Genomic DNA, 22,032 nt, shown 5'->3' with positions numbered 1-22,032 from the left:
TCTTTTTGCCGATTTTGTGATATTAATCTTTTAACAGTATCAAGTTTTGTTTATTGCAGAACGCGACGTGGTTAGAGTTTTATCACATCTAAATGAAGATTTACATTATCTAGTTAAATGGCTGATGTTTAAAAAATTTAAAATTGAATGTTAGTAAAACAAAGTATATGATAATCTCGTCACGATTTGATGTTTCCAATTTTAATGTCAACCTTGATGAAGAATCGATTGATCGCGTAAGTGAAATTAAGTATCTTGGTGTGACGATTGATGATGAATTAACGTTTAATAATCACATCGACAATGTTATCAACCGTAATCGTATAATCAGAGGAAGTGATATCCATAGATATAACACTAGAAACGCTTCGGAAGTGAGAACACCCACTTTAATCCTCAGTGCAACTCAAAACTCATTGTACTATAAAGGAATAAGCGACTTCAATTCATTACCGCGAGAAATCAAATGTGCTCATACTTTGGCTGAGTTCAAGAGACTTTTATTTCACCCATAAAAAGAGTAGGTTTTTAAAAATAGGTTATTGTTTATTGTTTATTGTTTATAAAGATTAAATCATCTGACATAGTTGTCTTAATGATTATCTTAATACTAAGTTTACAGAAATCGTACATTTAGTTAATATTGATTGTTTCTCATTTGATCACAAAGGTTACATTCAATCAGATATTTAAAGGTTGCAGTTGAGACATTAAAATCAAACAGAGCGTAGTAGCGTAAGAAACTTATTTTTGCGGAACGTAAGGGGTCGTTGTGTCCATAGCGCGTACTTCTTGTTTCCAGTGAAAGCCAGTCACGATGTCGAAGAGCTCTTTCTGGTGCATATATATTGCAACGAGATAATATCCAGGAACAGTCGATTTCATTGCGAAGAATCTTTGCCACGAACAGTGATTGACCGATGGTATGACGATTTGACAGCGTCTGAAGCCCAAGCAGAGCACAACGTTGTGCATACGGCGGCAGGTTTAGAGGGTTCTCCCAAGGCAGCTCACGAAGAGCATAACGGACGAATTTACGTTGAATCGCTTCAAAACGCGCTACCCATACAGCTTCATAAGGCCACCACACCAGGTTTGCTGATTCTAAAATTGAACGCACCAGACAGCAATACAGAGCTCGTAAGCAGATAGGATCTGTAAATTCTTTACTCAAACGTATGATAAATCCCAGCATTCGGTTGGCCTTTTCAAGTGTGACACAGTAATGACGCTTAAAAGTCAGGTGACTATCCAAAACAATGCCCAGGTCCTTTATTTGATTTACACGTTCTAAAACTTCGCCTTGTATGTTATAGTCGTACATGAAAGGATTTTTCTTCCGTCCGAATGTTATGATACAGCACTTAGAAATGCTCAAAACTAGTAGGTTTCCAGCGCACCAATTTACTACGGTATCGATAAATTGCTGTAATATATGACAATCGGATCAGGGCCGTAGGAAGAACGGCCTCATGGGGGGGGTTTTGGTGACCTATGATTTTCTATGATCCATTTGCTCCAAAAATGCACGAATTAAAAAAAAATTCAAAAGATATATTTCTTATCACTTTTTACTTAACCATTTTTAAGGTTTTTTTTACATTAAAAGATTTCTGTGTTACATAGAAATTTTTGAAAAAAAATAAAAAAATCTGTGAAATTGTGTACTAGATTTGTATAACGAATCCTTGAGGTTACATATTAGAGAACTAACTTTCATCAATGGTTAAAATCTTTGAATTTTCTCTAAAATCTGTTCAATTTAGCTTATCTGATTTGAATAAAAAAAGTTTTTATAAGAAAGCCTTCGATTAAAAAAAAAACTTATTCTAAATTCCAATCAAATAAGCTAAATCTACCAACTTCTCCAGCAAATTCAAAGATTTTAACCATAAATGAAAAGATTTTAACCATAAATGAAAATAAATTGAAAAATAAAATAAATTGAAATTTGGCTCTTGATAAAATTGTAATTATAATATTATTTTATTTTTTGCAGAATATGACATGTTTCCTTTACGGAAATATTTTTCATAAAATTAAATGCCTTCAACCTTCAATAAAATCATGAGGATGTTTTTTTCCAGGTTCAGAATTTAGATTCAAAACTCAGATTCAGAATTAATATTCAAAATATGAAATTTTAATTTTGGACCTTTTTTTCTAGGTTCAATACGATTTCTGACATGTAAAAAATTTCTGAATTTAAATTCTAGATCGATATTTCGATATGAGTTGAAATTTGTTCTAGAGCCCTCAATCATCAATTTAGTATTTTATATTGGATGTCTTGGGTTTAAATCTGCATTTATTTTTTCTGTTTTTTTTTTATTTTTAATCTGAATTTTAAATTATGAATCTTTCAAAAGGTTTTCAAAAGGTTGCCATTTTGAAGATTTGAATTCTGCGAAACAATTAAGTTTAAGAGCTTCGAATCTGAATATGAAACAAAAACTTGTGATCATTTAGAGTCCGGCCGGGAACTTCATTTTGGTGATAACTACATTCCTAGGATTTGGATATACACAATTTGACAGCGCTGTGTTGGTAATGATTTATGTCTAAGTTTACGTGATTTTTTTTATTTACGATGGAAAAGGATATGGTAAAAATATTTTTGCACAATTACTTCGGAAATCTTTAATTGTCGACTGAAAGCTTTTTCTGAAATTTATTTTGGCCTAAATAGATGAAAAGTATGAGGAGACTCACTAGAATGCTCACGTTTTTCGATCAAACGAATAGTTTTTAAAACACAAACGTTTGTAACTGCTCGGATTCTAAATAATGATAGCCTTAATATTGCGTATTTTCATGTACGGAAAATTATTTTTAATGCATATAAGTTTCAAAAATTATGGATAAAATTTTGAATGAAATGAAAAACCAAAATTGTATTACAGTTTCAAAACACCTTTTCAAGTATTAGGATGTTGCGAACTAAAAAACAAGAATCCTAAACCAGATACATAATGTGAAATATGAAAATAGTAATACAATTTAGATTTTGATAATAGAGAACCAAAACCCTTAAATGTTTCAATCTATTTAATTTTTCAAAAATGAATTCTTAATATCAAATGAGAACATTTTGGAAATCTATAGCAGAATTTTGAACCTGGGATTAGTTTTCGAGGTTTTGGTATAAGTTCTGAGTAAAGATTGTTCATCTTGAATAACCTTACCCAATCATCAAAATTTTATTAAGAAATTAAAAATTTCAGTGTAGAGTATAACACCTGGTTTGCCTTTCCTGGACCCTCATGGGAGGGGTTTAACCCCCAAAACCCCCCCCGTTCCTACGGCCATGAATCGGATAAACTGTTTATGACCAGAAAAAAATTCAAATCGTCTGCGTACAGGAGTACTCCGCATCCAACAAGCAGCAAATTTATGTCGTTGCAGAATAGTGTGAACAATAGCGGGCCCAAGTTACTACCTTGTGGTACCCCTGAAGTTGGGATGAAATCTACAGATTCTGATGATCCAATTTTAACGGCTAGACGACGATTAGTAAAGTAGCTTCTGATCCATGCACATAGTCTTTCGGAGAATCCCAAACGTTGCAACTTTTGAAGCAGAATTACGTGATTAACTGAATCGAATGCAGCAGTAATGTCCGTGTAGATAGCGTCAACTTGCTTGCCACCATCCATGTTGGATATACAAAATGATGTGAACACTCATGGCCGTAGGAACGGGGGGGGTTTTGGGGGTTAAACCCCCCCCATGAAGGTCCAAAAATTCCAAGACAAATTTGAAATTTCTAATCAAATTTTGATGAACAACTTAAATGATTCATGAGTAACAAAAGTGTAATAATCTCGACTCCAAAACCTCAAAATCTCATTCCAGGACCACAATTCTACATCTATTTTTCAAAAATTTTCTCAATTGTTGTTAGTTATTCAGTCCTAAATATTGAAGCCCAATGAAGTAAGACTAAGCTTTTCAGATTGTCGTGTTTGGACCAGAATTGCTCACTCTATTTGCAAAATCAAACGAAAATTTCAATTGAGTCATAAGAGTTATCTATCTTGTGTCCAAATATTTTTTAAACAAATTTTGCCAAAATAAACATAAACGATTTTTTGGAAACCTTAAATGTGATTCTGAATCGGCTGATGTGTTTCAATTAAATAAAAACAGTTTTCCACGTGTTTTTTTTGTATTTTAATGAAATAATTCCTTAATTCGCCTGCATATTGGCCGGATTTTTGGGAATATTATGAAACAATATGCACTAATTTCGCAAAATTTTGAAATAAAATTGCCTGGAAAAACTAGTGAGTTTACAGTTTATTGTTCTTGATTTTCAGTTTGCATCATCTTTGGTATAGAATCCTACTTCGAACCTTGGTGATGCATTTCAATCTTAAATATGATGAATTTTTAAATTTCGGAACATCGGGTTTGAGTTTGGGTCTGAAATTTTTATCCTTAATTTTTATGCAAAGTTGAAACATAAGAAAGTTCAGAATTGAAAAATGTGAAACAACTTCATCATTTAATATGTTATTTAAATTTACAAGATCAATTACGAATAAATTATTGAAACAAATCATATTGAAACCATAAATTCAGAATCAAATAAAAGATTTCTGGTTAAGGGTTCTGATACAAATTTCGCTTTTTGTTTTCAAATTCATAGGATTTGTTATCTGGAATTTAGGTTGAGGTTTTGATTTTTGGTTCATAATGCAGAATTCAGACTAGGAAATCATATTCCAGGTTTGTATCCAGATTTAGCTCAAATTTAAGTTTTATAATCAATATTAAAATATCAATATTTAAATTTCATCAAGTATTCAAATTGGAGGAGATCGCAATTTCATAACTTTGATTCTTGGTTAAAAAAAAAATTCAATCAAAGTCAGTTTGAAAACACAAACCTGATGAAAATCACACATAAAAAATTAGATCTTAGTTTATTTCAAAGAATCTGTTCTTTTTTTCAAATATCTAAATTTAAATTTTCACGGGATCACAGGATTATAATTATGAAATATAAAAAAAATTATTGATAATTTTTTAACTTGTTTTTTATCCTCAGGTAAAAATTCAGCTGGTAATTTTATTTAACATTATTTACATTTATTGCAGATTCTTCAATCTTCAAAATCACAGGTTCTAACTAAAATCTTGAATTTTAATCGAGTTTACAAAAGTAGAAAATAAACCTTATTTGAACAGTAAACCTTACTTTTTACTTTTACTGCCCCATGCTTAAAATGGTTATGCTTGTGATTCAAAAGAATTAGCTCCCTAATGTAAGTAAGTAAAAAAGTTTTTTCTAAATGAAGCGTTCAAAATCCTTTTTTTTGTTTCGATTATGACAGTCGTTTCTACATCATTGTGCCACTCGCAACTTTTATCATTTATCTGGAACAGATGTGTTCGATGTTTACTCTTAGGCTCAAACTCACGGACATCAGCTCAGAAGGCAACTGATTTACCAACTGAACTATATCACAAGTATCTAAATTTTTAAAAGCTTCTTTTAAAAACTGGCATCTCATACGACTATTTTTCAAAATTAAATAACTTTTAATGCAAAATAACTTTAACTTGAATCATTTGTACTTTGTGCATGTACATTTTTTCACTTGTGTATGCATTGTTCAAGCAAAAATATTATAGGAAAAAATTGTCATCAAAACCCCCCCCATGAGCCGGTTCTTCCTACGGCCCTGTACACTGCTAAGTTTGATGTTACCGAGCGTTTCGGAAAAAATCCGTGCTGATTGTCTGAGATCCAATTACGACAAGCTGAAAACATGACATCGTTGACAATTCTCTCTAAGACCTTCGAGCAGGCAGCTAGCGATGTGACACCTCGGTAATTGCGCACCTCTTGCTTATCACCTTTTTTGAAGATTGGGCTCATAAAAGATTTTTTGATGGCACTGATGAATCGAGCCATGTTTCGGTGAAAGCATAGATGTCGTAGCAGAACTCTGATGTGGAGACGAAGCACTCGATGATTTTTGATTTCAGGCCACGAACGTTCTGATAATACATGCGTAAACCGTCAGCAGGGTTTGCGGCATCGAAAATGTGTTGACCGGTGAGGCGGATTCTGGAAGGCGAGGGGCAATCACTCAATGCATCGGAAATTAAAACTGGGTACTTGCCTGACTGCACAGGCTGGAGAGCCCCGTTGCCTCCTTCGCACACAGGGCCGGAACGACTGTTGACGCTGGCTGGAATCTGCGCGACTGTGACGAAGGGCTCGGGGGCCTCCATTGTGCTAAGATTGATGCGTTCCGGAAATCCAATTGACAAATGATCAGGTACCTCGGTTGAACGAACATATAAGGGAAGCATGTAATATTTGACGTAATTTCCAATAATAGTAGTGAATAGACAAGCAAATCATTGTTTTCGTCCGATGATGATGATGATATTTGCTTTTGTTATTGATTTTTTGTGGCCTTCTGCCTTCAGTAAAGTAGAATTAAAAATAAAGAGAAAGTCTACATATGTTTGAGCCACGCGCGCGAAATAATACTAAATTTAAAAAAAAAAAAACTAGTTGTAAAAAAAAGTAGAAATCAGCCCCGTTTTTTAAATTATATTTGTATACTGATTCTGATAGAATATTCATTCATATTAAAATTATCATAAAGATAACTCGACCAGCTCAAACCTGTGTAGGGGAATGAGTTGGGATCATCATCATCATCATCATCATCATCAACAATTGATAGGTATGAACTGGCAGTGTTTTAAAGAGTATTGGTTAGTTCAGTTTCTTCTAAATTAGAATACTTGTTTTAGGTTTAACTTTTATTTTTCAAGAGATTGCGCAAATATTATTTTTTATTCCTTCGATACCTTCGATCTGGCATCTCTGCTCTCGCATAAAGTAGTTTTTTATGCTTGTTACTCTCGGGATGAGGAAACGCAGTAATTGCTTCTGCTGCTTATGATGAGATTTATTAACATGAAAAACAGGTTGCCGGGGATCTGTTTGAAGTCGGCCTTAACATATGTTTCGTCGTCCATGACGCAGCATTCAACTTTCGTCACCATGTTGAGGTACAACTTCCTGGCACGGGTTTTGGCGGACTTGTTCTGCTTCTCGTCTCGATTGGGGGTCTTTTGTACCTTGAACGTTCGACGCTCAGCCTTAGTTTTGGCCTTATGGACAAAACTTCGGCTTAGCTGCAGCTTCTTAGCCTCATCCCGTTCGGATTTCGGTTGAAGGCCCCAACTACGCGGTTGTGATTTTTGGTGTTGTACAGAATACTTTTTCCTTCACTTCTGAGCTTCATATCGGTGGTCAATCGTTCCCCGAACCGCTTAATCACTCGTGACACCGTGGGATTCGCGATTCCCAACGTTTAAGCGATGGAACGATGCGAGAGATCCTCGTTCTCGAAATGAATACGCAAGATTTTATCACGCACGAGCTGTTCTTTCGACTCCATTCCCGCGAGTTTTGATCACAGGACTTTAAAACTTGCAGGATGTAAACAATGCACTAAACCAAATTCATCGAACCGTTCAAAAGTTAGAGCAATTTCATAGTGTGGCAATTTCATAGTGTGGCAATTTCATCGCGGACACCCTTTATTGGTTTCTGCTCAATATTTTTTTTTTCGAATGTTATTTCAATTCAGTTTGTCGCTACCGATATTCGTCATGCGTTCAAAAATATAAGAAATAATTACACCAATCGAACAAATTTGCCTGATTCCTTGTCCATCCTTAAACGGTCTATTTTAAGTCAAATACCATTCTCTATTTTTGTCCATCCAACCAGGTGCCGAATTAAAACGCCTAATTTCGTAATGAGTTGAGCCTAACATCGTGACACCACGAACCGGTAGTGATTGTTTAAGGATATTAGCATTTATACGCATACCTAATACGATTTGATATGTCAGTAAAAGTAATTTTATTTTAGGCTTGTATCCTATTAAACGAAGATGGAATAAATTATGAACGGTTATATTTGTAAAGTTCGATTTCCTCATTCAATTTTTTTTTTGTGTTTACTTTCAACTATAAAATTTAAAGTTATTCTTTTGATATAAAAATAAAAAAATCGTTTCAACGAAAAAAAAGTTTGAATTCAATTTTCAAATCAAATGCACGTTGCTCACATTAAAATTGGATAAGAATAATTATAATTGTTGTTTTCTGTTTTAGTTTGTGGGTATTGCACCAACATGATCCAGATTGTTCCTAACGACCTGATGAAGAACGATATTCTCAGCTCATTCGGTTGAAAAAGCAATTTGACCTCCGTATCAAGTTGTAGTTTTTCCAGTTTCCGATTTCTAACAGCCTCATCACATTATCTGATAGCTCTTACTAGTGGACGTTAGAAAGATTCAAATAGTAACAATTGTGTTTTGTTGTTGCTGGGGTGCAATTTGCGATGGGTGCAATTTCGAGCGTAAGGAAAGTATGGACTACGTTGACTATGAGCAAAAATATTCTGGAATGCAATTTTCAAACTAAGTTCATAAATTAAGATCAAGAATTCATCACTTTTTGTGCCTATTGAATCTGTCTACTGGAAATGCTTTGCCTCATACGAGATTGTTTCCGTTTCCAGCTTGCGTGCGTCCATCTGTGATATATTCGTACACAGTGAAGATATCAACAAACTCTTTTTTTCTACTCTTAACTCAACCCAATAACCTAACGCTGGATTGGATGCCCCTGAAACTTCGTGTAGAGTATGGCAAATTCACTATAAACATAACCCCGTGCTTCGTCGTCGCGTCGCAGCTCGTCACGCCACTTGGCAACGCATCGAAGTCCTCAGTCCTCAGTCCTCGTCCTCACTCCTAAAAGCGTCCGCCACGAGTCGAAATCTGTTTACCAAACACTACTAGGAAGGTGACTATTGACGATTGCAATCCGAGCGAACCACGCCGACTGGTCGAAGAACCACTAACAACAACCGTCGTCCGTCAGTTGGACAATTTACTCCCTTCAGTCAGTCTCAGACAGTCGTTGGTAGCCGTTCACAGATTTTGGGTTGGGCCCATTTTGGTTGCACACAAATGCTCTAGGGAAAAGTTGCATTGTTCATACCGTCAAAGCCGGCAGCAGATAAAACAAATCGGTCCTACGAGTGTCGCTGGATTTCCTATCCCTGTTCGTCGTCGAGAATCAGAAGCTGGCGGCAGTAGTTAATTAAATAGAGTGTCTTCGTGCTTGATCGTCTGTGCTTCAATCAGAATATTTTTGATTGGTGAAGAAGAAACGTGCTTATCTTAATCAAATGATAGCATAGAGAGTAGTCTGCAGCCGTGTCATCAAGAAAGTTTCCACCTTTTCTCAAGTGTCCCGGGAAATAGTAGTGAATCATATCTAGTAGCAGTCATCATCAGTTAATTGTAAACGCTGAAGAACAATGCCGTCACTTACCGCTACTAAGCTGTTCAAGGGATTCAAGCGTAAAGAAATCGTACGTAATACTTTTGTCATAATTTTTGTTATCAAAAACGAAAAATGATTCATTCGGTGTTTTTGGGATGGTTTAAAAAAGATTTTTTTCTTTATTGTATCATAATTCTTTCTAAAATAAGGTTCCTACATTCCCTGATTGTTTTTAATTTATTGTTTATTTTATTTGAAGTTCTCATAAAGCACTTCAGCAAAGTTAGCTTCTAATTAACTCAAGGTTTTTGTACATACAGTAACATACATTTTTGACAATAAGGTGTGGTGGTACCTTGTTGAACTAAAAATTTACATAAATGAGTGGAATGCTTCTTGATAAAATGTACAATATTTTCCCTGGAGAACAAAAGTAAACATATTAATATCCTAAAATGTCGAATGCGTGGTTGAAGAGATTAGAAACGTTTAGAGTCGTCTCTAACCATTATATGAATATAGAAACGACTCTAACCATTTATTGGTGTTATAAAAATTACAAAAACTTATGAGGCGTTAAAACCAAAAATAGAAAACGTGATCTTTAAAAAAATGCATAAAATGCTATTATTTAGTACGATTTAAAATAAACATTTGTGGAAAAAATCTCGTTATTCAAAATTTTCATCATAATTGTTCATCAAGTTTAAAGACATCCCAAACTAAACATTTTGATTCCCATTATATTTTTAGTACGGCTTATCAGAAAAGGAATACAGAAAAAAGCACTATAAATTCAGAATTTGCATTCTAAACTGGATTCCGGATTGGAAAATTCATTCACCCACAGGTGACTCAGATTAATGTTTGAATTCTTATATTGAACTCGAGTTCATAGTATAGAACCTAAACAAATGTGAGTAATGCAAAAATAAGATTTAGATTCGAACCAAAAATGCTTAGAAGCAGATGTCAAGTTAGTTTAAATTTCCGGTGTCGCTAATCGATTTGGTCAAGTTCAGTTGTTGTTATCGTTCAATTTCCCGCTCTGAAACTCGCGTGTGCTTCAAGAAAGATTACACAGGGAAACAACCTTTTGGGTTACGTAAACTCGGAGAACTTTGATAATTTTTTTTCATTAATTTTTTTTATATTTTATGTTACTTTTTCGTAATAATTGAAATTTGTAAAACAGATGGAATGAGGACTGTATTCGAAAAAAATGAAACATTTTCATTTGCGAATAACTTTTGAACGGATGGATGAAATTTAATGAAATTTTCACTGATACTACCTTGTGATGTAATGTTTACATGTGAATAGTTTTGTAGTGATTTGTCAAGTGGATTTTGAGATAGCGTTTAATAAATCAATTCATTGGCCAACATTTTTTAGCAGGATCATAAAAATTTTCGGAAAGTCTCATTCAATAGCTCGAAAATAGCTGGAAAACAACTTGCGAACAAAGAAGAAGTCTAAGGTTATCTAATAGTGAGCTTAAATTTGAATAAATATGAGAATGATTGATTCTGTGGAGGTATGAGAATTCAGGGTTCCCCGATCGTTTCGATTGGCGAAGTGGTAAATTAGGTTATTTTTTAATGAAAATAAATCTGTCCACCGATAAAATAAACAAAACACGGTAGTTAAATCCTGCGCAAAATTTTAGACCCGTTAACAGGGTAAAATTTTGAAAAATTTCGTAGAGGAAATCGAAACAAATATTTTAGCGAGCACCTGGTGGATTGCCTGTCGGAAATTTTTCGTAGACAAGCCTTGCCTAAATTTTCTGGAGAAGAACGAGGAGCAAAATTTAATAAATATATATCTAGCACTAAATTTGGCTGATGATCTGAACCTACTTACTTACTTAATGATCCAGCGCCGATCCTCCGGAGCATAGAGCCGTGGTAAAAGACCTCCACTGTTGACGATCCGGAGCCAGCGTCTTCACCTGGTCTCAGTCAAGATTCTCGTCGACAGTTCGGATTTCAGCGGCTAGGCTTCGCCGCCACGAGTTTCTGGGTCTGCCTCTTCTTCGTTGTCCTTCTGGATTCCAATCTAGCGCCTCTCTGCAAATCTCGTTCTCATCTTTCCGCAGCGTGTGCCCAATCCATCTCCTCTTACGTTCCCGAATCTCGATTTCTAGTGCCCTTTGACGACACCGGCGATGTAGTTCCTCATTCGAGATCCAGTTGCCAGGCCACCAAGCGCGGATGATATTCCGCAGGCAGCGGTTTACAAACACTTGCAGATTTTGCGTCGTCACCGCATATGTGCACCAATTTTCGCACCCGTACAGCAATACAGATTTAACGTTTAAGTTGAAGATTCGGATTTTCGTTCGTAGAGAAATGATGTTCCGGAGACTCGCAAACGCGTATCGGGCCTTTCTGATCCGGGTTTCGATGTCTTTCCTGGTACCACCATCAGGCGTTATCTGGCTACCAAGATACTGGAAGCACTCCACTTTTTCAACTTGTTGCCCAGCTACCATGAAACTGAAGGGATTTCCTGTGTTGATCTCCATCGACTTGGTCTTTCCGACATTGACTTTGAGACCTGCTGCCTTGGAACTTTCGGTGAGGTCGTCGAGTTTGCTCTGCATATCCGGTTGTGTTTGGGCGAGCAAAACAATATCGTCAGCCAAGTCAAGGTCGTTCAGTTGCTCCATTGTTGAAGGATTCCACGGCAGTCCTCGGTTCGGTGTTACTTAACAATTCACACAATGAATGGATATATTAATATACAAAGAAAACTGCGTCGAAATGCGATCGTTTTCCCTGCGAGGAACTTTTGGAAATGACCCTCTGTCATATTCCAACTCAGTGGAAGAAGGTGCGCGTGATCTTTATCCCGAAACCAGGGAAAAAAGATAAAACACAACCTAAGGCATTCAGACCTATTAGTCTAACGTCCATTATTTTGAAAATAATGGAGAAGATACTTGACGAGTATATTAAATCGCAGTATCTTAGCTTAAGTAAGCTAAACAACTTCCAGTATGCTTACAAAAAAGGTATGTCCACGGTTACGGCCTTACATACCCTTACACAAAAACTAGAAAAGACTGTAGAGGCAAAAGAAATAGCACTCGCTTCTATTTTAGACATTGAAGGGGCATTCGACAACGCATCTCACACTTCAATCGAAACAGCTATGAAAAGACGAGGGTGCCACTCGGCAATTGTTAACTGGACTAGTGCGATGCTAATAAACAGAACCATTCATGCAAGCTTGGGAGGACTTACAATCAAAGCCACACCAACGAAGGGATGTCCCCAAGGCGGGGTTCTATCACCGTTGTTGTGGTCCTTGATAGTGGACGACCTCCTAAACAAACTTGTATCCATGGGATTCGAAGTTATTGGCTTTGCAGACGACGTAGTTATTATAGTTCGGGGAAAACATGAGAATGTGCTGTCTAATAGAATGCAAACTGCACTCAACTACGCACTATTTTGGTGCAGGGAAGAGGGACTAAACATAAACCCTTCCAAAACTACTGTGATAGCCTTCACTAGGAGACGAAAAATTACACTAAAACCTCTAACATTAGATGGGGAAGTGTTAGACCTCGAATCACAAGTGAAATATTTAGGCATAGTACTAGACTCAAAGCTATCATGGAACCCACAGATAGAGCATGTAATCGCTAAGGCTACAACAGCTCTATGGGTCTGCCTCAAAGGAGTAGGGAAAAAATGTGGACTACAGCCAAAAATTATCTACTGGATATTTGCAGCTATTATAAGACCCAAAATCTCTTATGCCTCCTTAGTATGGTGGACCAAAACTATGCAAATTACGGCCCAGAAAAAACTAGCGAAGCTCCAAAGACTAGGAACGCTAGCTATAACTGGCGCAAAGCGAAGCACACCGAATGAGGCTCTAAATGCACTACTAAATATTCTGCCTCTACATCAATTCATTGAGGTAGAGGCGGAACGTAGTGCCTTGAGACTCTCCAAACACAAAACTCTCTATGAAGGAGATATTACAAAACACCTCAAAATCCTAAAGAAATTTAAATTAAACTCACTTATTGTGAAAAATGATGACTGGATGGAGCCCATTTTCAACCTAGACATACCATACAATGTAACTATCAATGATAGGGACGTGTGGGAGTCAGGTGGACCTGCGGTTGCTCCCAGATCGATCCTATTCTTCACTGATGGGTCAAAAATGGATAAAAGAACTGGGGCAGGGGTTTTCGGACCTAGACTCAGGATCTCAATTCCTATGGGAAACTGACCAACAGTATTCCAAGCTGAAATTCAAGCAATTCTAGAATGCACTTTAGCCTGTTTGAAAAGGGGATACAGGTACACAAGTATCTGCATGTTCTCTGACAGCCAGGCTGCTCTCCGAGCACTAAGTACGTTCACATGTTACTCCAAACTAGTTTGGGAGTGTATGGTTGCACTAAGAAACCTGGCCATAAGGAACAGAGTATCTTTATTCTGGGTACCAGGCCACTGCGGTTTCCTAGGGAACGAAGAAGAAGACCAACTAGCTAGGGAAGGATCTCAGGGACTGTTGATTGGACCTGAACCTTTCTGCGGAGTATCGAGAAGTGCCTTGACTATGGAGCTCAAGAACTGGGAAAGCACCACTATTGTTTCCAACTGGAAAACAGCGGAGGGAGCAACTCAGGCAAAAAGATTCATTGAACCAAGCGCACGACACTCAAAAAACATGTTGAACTTAAGTAAGCACGAATTAAGTACTTACACAGGTCTCTTGACCGGACATTGTCCAACAAAACAGCATCTCAAAAGGATAAACATAATTCTGAACGATGACTGTCGGTTCTGCGGGTTCGAAAAAAAAAACTGCAGAGCATCTTCTATGCAACTGCTGCGCCCTCCTAAATAGGAGAGAGCGTGTACTTGGGGCAAAGTTAATAAGCGCACAAGACATATGGTTGCATATCAGCCCTAAGAAGGTTATATCATACATCTTTGATATCATACCCGATTGGGATAAAATGCTTAGTCAGAAATCAACTGTCACTCCAATTAATAGTGCAGGTGAACCTGACAGCATATAGTAACGCGGGGTAAACACCACAATAGATCAACTACTGGTCGCAGTGGGCTCTCCCCTACAGGAAAAAAAAGGAACTTTCCATAGGTCTCACTAAGTTGTTACTTTGTTTTGGTTGGATCTGGAATCGTGACGCTCAATCTGTTGTGGAGTGGTAAAAAGTATAATATGTTAGTTTTTAACCCAAACAGGCAAATCTGATAAATTTGCCGTAACATCGATTTGCCATTTAGCAAAGGAAGCATAAAAACATCATTTACAGTAATTTTTTTGTTAAGACCAAACTGTTTTTGTTTTACGTTTTCTTTCGAAAACTTCCTATAATCTAAATTTAGTTGCACAAATTTTAAACATATTAAATATTTTTTAAGTTACAAAACAAACTCACTCATAAAAATGTCTAGCTAGGTCCTCTTAGGTACTATTCCTGGGTATTTCCTTTTTTTCTTCAAACTTTACCATTTGATAGAGTTTCTCTAGTTATTTGTCCTGTACAGGCTTACTCTTGAAAACTGATCCCATTTTTTTAAATATCAAAAATTTATCATAGAATAACTATAAAAATAATACTTATACTATACATATAATGGAAAAATTAGAACTTTCACATTAAATAACCCGTTTTTTTTCTAAATACTTCGAATTCATCAGGAGAGGTGTTCCTTTGCGAGCCTTCGAAAAAATGTTTTTTAACTAGCAAGTGTTCTGAAGACACCTAGTGGCTGAAATGAAAAAAGTTCCACTTTAGGCTCTTTTGGACAATTGATTTGCAACATGAATCACAACACAATTCGCTCTAGATCACATGCCAACCATTTGAATATGTGTAAGGTATCTTAAATGAGATTATTTATTTGGACGATTGATGAATTTTAACTGGGGCGGCTCCTTAAATGTAAAAATCGAAAAAAAAGTAGAAGGTAAGGAACCGAAATTACAAAACTTGACATTTCCTTTTCCAAAAATGACAACAAACGACAGAAAATGATAATAATGATACAAAGTACAATAATAACAAAAATATTAAATTTTTATATTTTTTTAACTTTTAGCGTTATTCAATCTTTGTCTTTCTTGTCACTCTTGCTTGAAACTCTATATTTCTACTACTTCTAACTACTTACTACTACTAAAGGTCCGGCGCCGATTGACCGACGCATAGGGCTGAGATAAAAGATCTCCACTGCTGGTGAGGATCATCAACTATATCTATGAATGATAAGTTTTCCTAGACTTATAATTCTCGATAAGCTTTTTATCCTGTTCCATTTTTTTAAATTATTTTAAGGATCATCCTAGTATATAATAAATGAATAAACCTAATGGATAATAATTTGTAGTATGCTTCATAATCCAAAATGGTTTACATGTGCTTTGGAGCGAGTTGTGATTTATTTTACAAGCCAATTGATCAGAGTTCGACGTTTTAGGCATTCCTCAATCATTTGTCATACTTTTAGATTTTCTCGATTTCATTTATCTACATGTGAGTTAAATATAGCGAAGCTGACAGAAGTTATTAGTACTTTTAACTTTAAATATAAACTTGCTTCCTCGGACTTTTTTTCTTTCTGAACCAGCTTCTGACAACCTGGTATTTATATATAGAGATATAATATTGCCTATATTTTGAATGTTGAGTAACTAGAATGAATTACCTACACGATAAATCTATTTAAAATAATCAAAATCGGGCCAAGGGAACGCCGACAAATCACGAGTCAAATTCCTCCGAATTTTGCGAACAGCTTTGGTGGAAGGTTAATCAAGTCCAATTTGGCTGAAATTTTGCACAGGTCAGTTTTCTGCTCAATTAAAAAAACGTATGGTCGGGTTTTGAAACTCTATGATGAATTTTTCCCATCCATCTATCATTTTTTTTAAATAAATATTATGTTTAGTCACTTTGGAGCTACACTGTAGTGTCACGTAACTCAAATTCGTAAATCAGGGAGTGACAGCTTATGCCGATTCCTAATTATGTTGATAATTTTGATTAACGCATATTTGGCTACGCATATTTGTGTCATTTATACCACCCCGGTGATCCTTCTGATCGACATTCGATGTAGATGTAGGTTAAGCTCAATGCTAGTTGACCAAATTTTTCCAGAAGGTGTTTGAAATGAATACTTCTTTTTCCGGCTTGCATGCGTTGATTTTTAAGTTGAAACAGGTATGGAAAGTTTAAAACATAATGGTTCTATTATTTTTTATCTTATTCCGTACACATGTTTTCTTCTTAAAACTATTTGATACTGTTTACTAAAGATTTTCTTCGGATTACCCTTGCAAGTTTATTCGCTCAATTAATCGAATTGTATCAAATTATGTTTTAACGATTTTCCATAGTTATTCTCAAAACAAGAAAAACAACAACAAAATAAGCGGTCGTTCTGCCATGCATTGATTTTTATGGTTGTATTATATAACTCTTCCGCCAATTGGTCTTTGAAATAGACTGGCGATTTAGGTAGGTCAGGTAGGAAAACTAATTGGCATGCGCATGGGTGATCAGGATTGACAGCGAAGTTGCGGCTTCCTGTTCTAATTAATTAGTGTTGAGTGTGCTCTAAGTAAGTGTCAGTTACATCATTAAAATCTTATCTATGGTTTCTTTAGATCGCTTTATAAAAGTTAACTAATTGAAAAGGGTGTAAAATTTTCCGTCACTATGATTTTTCCTGGTCAACACTTAGCCCTCCATTGCTGTTTTTGTTATTACAAACAGCAAATATTTTAAGGTAAGTTTTCATTTCATTTTTTAACAACTTTAGTTTTTTTTCAAAAAATCGATCCAGCCTCTTTGTTACATTGAGGGCTACATATTTATAATTTTAAGTCAGAACGAAAATCTGTATGAAACTATGTTTTCAGAGACATCGAAAATAATGATTTTTAGTAAAATGGACCATTTTCTTTTTTCCTCGGTTCTTAAGTTCTCTTTGCTATAGCGAATGCTACGCAAATGTCAAACAGCTGTCATCATTACGGAATCTTGAATAACTTTTTTTTTTATCACTTATCGAAAAGAATTGTAAACATAAATGGGGATGGGCGCGAATAGGTTGAGACACATTTTTAAATTAATGACACGAAACATTAGAGAGAGAGAGATAAAAACATTTCCACTGTCCTTAAAGTGACTAAAAATCAAGCCTTGAATTAATACGATAAAGTTAATTCAAAACTAAACAAAAACCTAAGAACTTCGAATTCATGCTCAAAGGTCAGGGGAATTCGAGTGGACCACGAGCTATTGAGTCACATCTACCAAAGTTAGAATCAACTTATGCAGCTGAAATTCAGTTCCGGCTAAGACTAGTGTGAGACTCCGTCCAGTTGATCGCACCGCTTCTTGTAGATTACCTTTGCCAGAAGGTTGATAGCATAAAACTTGGAGTGTCAATGAAGATCGTTCTAAATGGCACTCGTAGACTTAGCAAGTAGTTATTCGTAATAAACTGCTTCGAAATTTACGCGCGATAAGAGGCGGACGCAGCGTTTCGGCAAACGGATAGTCAAGCAAAATTGAGCTTTGAGAAGGAACGTGCAATAGTTAAACGTTTTCGATAATCACGTTTGATAGACAATGCAATGCGACAATGGGTCGAACCGATATATTATTATTCAGATATCGTTCTCATTCTTTTATTGATGACAGCCTGTATTATCGAATGCAGGCAGCAACAGGTTGATCTTCATCGAAGGTTTGTTGGAATTTTAGATGGGGGTGACATGCTTTTTTATTCTATCTATACACAGTTCAAATATGCATCACAATTTTGCGGTGTGCTTCTTTATGTGGCATGTTCTCGTAACGCCATTTTTTTTTATTCATACAGATATGTATATTATTGGTTTTCAACAGAAATTTCTTTAAATTTATCAATGTTATTAAGCACTATCAAAGATGTATTTATGTGAATTCGAAGTCTAATTGACGATCTAACTGTTACGTCGAACACTTATTAACAAGTTCCTACCGTGTTTTATCGTTGAGTGTTATGTCAAGTTTGTTTTCGTCTCTCTCTTTTGGTTTCTTTCTGTTGCAGCCTGCCTGGTGTTTGTTTACCGTGACATAGCACTGCACCAGTTTGTGTTTCTCTACGATCGGCGATGTTGTTTTAATTGGGGCATCTGCCAAAGTTTATTTTAAATATAGGGTGGATCCCAAATTTTGGAGTTTGGAATTTACCATTAAAGCTGGAGATGAATACAAATCAACATGCTTTTTTGCAAAAGTCTAAGTGATGCAAATAATGTTGACAATCAATTCTGCTACATCTAAAACTATTAAACCATTCATCAGGGTGGCCAGCAAACCGGGATAAAACCGGGAAATGAAAGTGGCAACGAGAACACCGGAAAAAAACCTAAAATTTCGAGTCAAAACCGGGAAAATTCTTAAAAGTTTGTTTTTCTGATACAAAAGCCTTTTAAATCCTAAAGCTCATTCATATCATCATGATGAAAAAAAAATCAGATTTTTTTTTAATCCATATTCGTTTATTTCAGGATGTAAAACCATTCGGGAATAACGAGAAAAAAATCAGAATGTTCATTTCATGAGTATATAATGCGGGAAAAAGTTATAAATTTCTTTGAAAATATGATTTTTTAGCTATGCCCTATACATTTCAGGGCTCCGAGCTGTTCCAGTAGACTGAGTCGATTTGGGGTCATTTTTGAATTTCTCAAACCCTGGGGTCTAAAAAGCTCCGTCTTGGTCCAAAACTCATCCATGATTTTTTGCGAAATTTTTAAGTAACGTTTACATTAGTAAATTTGTACTTTTAGGTTTGTATGGGAAAATTGAATATTTTGTACTGAAAAATCAACATCATTTTTGTTTCATCTGTGGAACCGAGCCAGCTGATGGTTTTTGTGCCAATTTATAAAATTCCTAAAGGAAATTTTCCGCTGAAAAACTTTGTCGAAGACCGTAACTACGTATTCTATTAGGAAAAAAAGTTATTAGCTGTTTAACAGGGTTATCTCTTTTCGCATTGATTAACAGTAAATTCAAATGACATCACTTCTTGAGCCTCGTGAAGTGTTACATGGAAAGTAGTCACGCAATACCTCGCTAGGCACCCTGCAGGGATGTCAATTGAATTTATTGTTTATCAGTGCGAAAAGATTTACCCTTGTTAAACAGCTAATAACTTTTTTTCCTAATAAGATACAAAGTTACGGTCTTCGACAAAGTTGTTCAGCGGAAAATTTCCTTGAGAAAATTTATAAATTGGCACAAAAACCATCATCTGGCTCGGTTCCACAGACGAAACAAAAATGATGTTGATTTTTTCAGTATAAAATATTCAATTTTCCCATACAAACCAAAACGTTACTTAAAAATTTTGCAAAAAATCTTGGATGAGTTTTTGGACCAAGACGAAGCTTTTTAGACCCCCGGGTTTGAAAAATTCCAAAATGACCCCAAATCGACTCAGTCTACTGTTCCAGCTCATGTTCAAAAATATTTTAAAAGTATGTATTTTAAATAAACGAAACGTCAAGAAAAAATATCTCGAGCATTAACTATGCTCAAGGATATTGTTCAATATGAAAACAAAAATGATTAAAATTAATTTACTTCTGATTGCAGCAAAGCTTGAATACGTTAAGTTTTGGTAAATAACTTTTATGGCGGTGATTGATAGAAGAATTTTACATTTTGTACCATACTGCACTTTCTTTCCCGATCTCTGAAAAAAGACCTAAAATATGGAAGAGATAAGTTATTTTTTTATTTACAAATAATTTAATTATTGCATTTAACTCATTTTTTGTGTGCTGAGTATTCACTTTACTGGTGTTGTGTTAGTAAGAAAGGGAGCCGTAATCATCGCGGCGACTCAACTGCTATAAAAAATAAGTGAAAAAATTAAGTAAAATTGCGGCTTTTAACTTGCGATGTGAATACATACATTGAAATAAGATAGTTTTTTACTTAATTCATATCTCAAAAACTATAATGTTCGAAACTTCTTCAGGAACTTTTTTTTTTAAAGGTTGTGATGAATCTAAACTTGAAATAAATGTAACAAACATATTTGAAACTTGGGAACAATTTTGAAGAGTCCGACCAAAAAATCTAATTAATTAGTTTGAACAAATAAAGATGAAATGTTAATTGAACGTTAAAAGATTGATATGAATTTAGTGATTCATTCAGTCCTGTCCTGACTCACCTGTAAATGAACCAATTGTCTTCAAAAGTAAAATTTTGAAAAGGGCCTATTATCAAAGGTTGTTTTTAAATAATATTTAACATGAAAATTTGTTTCCGTTACTTTACTTGTTTTTGGCTGTTTTGAATTGAGTTCAAGGTACCTTTACCAAAAATCTCAAAATTCAGTAGGTACACCGTACACGTTTTCACTATAACCAAAAAATTAAATTGAGTTGCCATCAAATAACATGGTGGTTAATTGAAAGTTAAATTGGAAAGTTTTGAAATGATTTAAGTATACATTCTGCGCTTTTAATAGTTATCAAATCTTCATAAGATGAAAAATGATGAAAATTGCAGATCATGAGTGATTGAATTACGGAATCACTTCGAAATTTTATTGATTCAAAATTTATCAAACAAAATCAAAATTTAAAAAGCAATTTTCACCTGAGAATAGTCTTTAAAATTAGGATTACGATTTCATATGCAAAATTCGAATGGAAGTATACATGTTTAATGTCGCACTGGGAATTTATACACAGAATTAGACAAATAGCTAAATTCAGAATTCAGCACTCAACACTCAAGTTAAAAAAACTAGTTTAAACAAATAATTTTCAAACAAAAAATCTTTTTTTTTAGGTCAAGAATCAAAACGAAGTTAAACAATGTTTAGTAAGAATTAGATTCAGCGGAATCTGTTTTCAGAACAGCAGAGAAAAAATTCAAATACCAATCAGCAGATTTCATTCAGCAAATACTGAAATTTGCAGTTTTTTAACTGAAATCCCAACAAAAATTACTGTAATCTAAACTTTTTTTCAACTTTAAGATTTAATTACTGAAAATTGACGTTCAACATAAAAAAATACTTTTTTGGTCAAAAACCTGATAAACCAGTTTATTTATGTACTAGCCGATTTTACCCGGCCTTGCTCGGGTTCGCATAAAATATAAATCAAAATGAGCCGTTTGACTTTTCAAAATTTTGGAAGCTTTATATTCGTCATAATTAAAAAATTTGGCGCATGCATAGAAATTTCTAAAAAGACTTCCGAATCTGAGTTTATGAGTACTTTTCCTTAAATGCTGAAAGTTCCACAAACAGTTTTTTGAAGTTATCAAAAACAAATCATCTCTAAACCTGAAGCTACCATTATAATGTTGAGAGAAAGGTTTTATTTAAATTAAATATCATTGTTTCTATTCTTGGGCTCAAACAACCCATTAATTTGGGTGAAGGGTGATCACTGTTAAAATTCTTAGATATCATGTGTTTGAATTCGCAGTACTAAACGGTTCTACCATAAGTTTTCTCAAAATTGGATGATAGAATTGAACACATTGATGACCAAAAATGATTCAAAAGTGACCAATTTAATTGAATTGTATAATTCTAAAAATCTCAGATTTGTTATATTTATTATCTTATCTATTTTCATCAAGATATTTTTATA

The 22,032-nt window shown here is 35.0% G+C and overlaps 1 protein-coding gene across 2 annotated transcripts in view; it reads left to right on the top strand.

The window, feature by feature from the left end:
• LOC129756694 (ceramide transfer protein) overlaps positions 1-22,032 on the top strand; it is a 53,669-nt gene that overhangs the window by 21,488 nt on the left and 10,149 nt on the right. Inside the window, exon 1 of one of the 2 annotated variants that reach the window (XM_055753661.1) lies at positions 8,938-9,430. The exons of the other annotated variant lie outside the window; for it this stretch is intronic. Within the exon in view, the coding sequence (XP_055609636.1) occupies positions 9,377-9,430 (54 nt within the window). The 5' untranslated portion in view covers positions 8,938-9,376. Of the gene's footprint in view, positions 1-8,937; positions 9,431-22,032 lie in introns of those variants that run through there. 2 annotated transcript variants of the gene reach the window in all.

The sequence above is a fragment of the Uranotaenia lowii genome, chromosome 3 (genome assembly GCF_029784155.1).
Source record: "Uranotaenia lowii strain MFRU-FL chromosome 3, ASM2978415v1, whole genome shotgun sequence".
Lineage (NCBI taxonomy): Eukaryota > Metazoa > Arthropoda > Insecta > Diptera > Culicidae > Uranotaenia > Uranotaenia lowii.
Note: the sequence above shows the minus strand (reverse complement) of the source record. Positions and strands in the feature narration are given on the sequence as shown.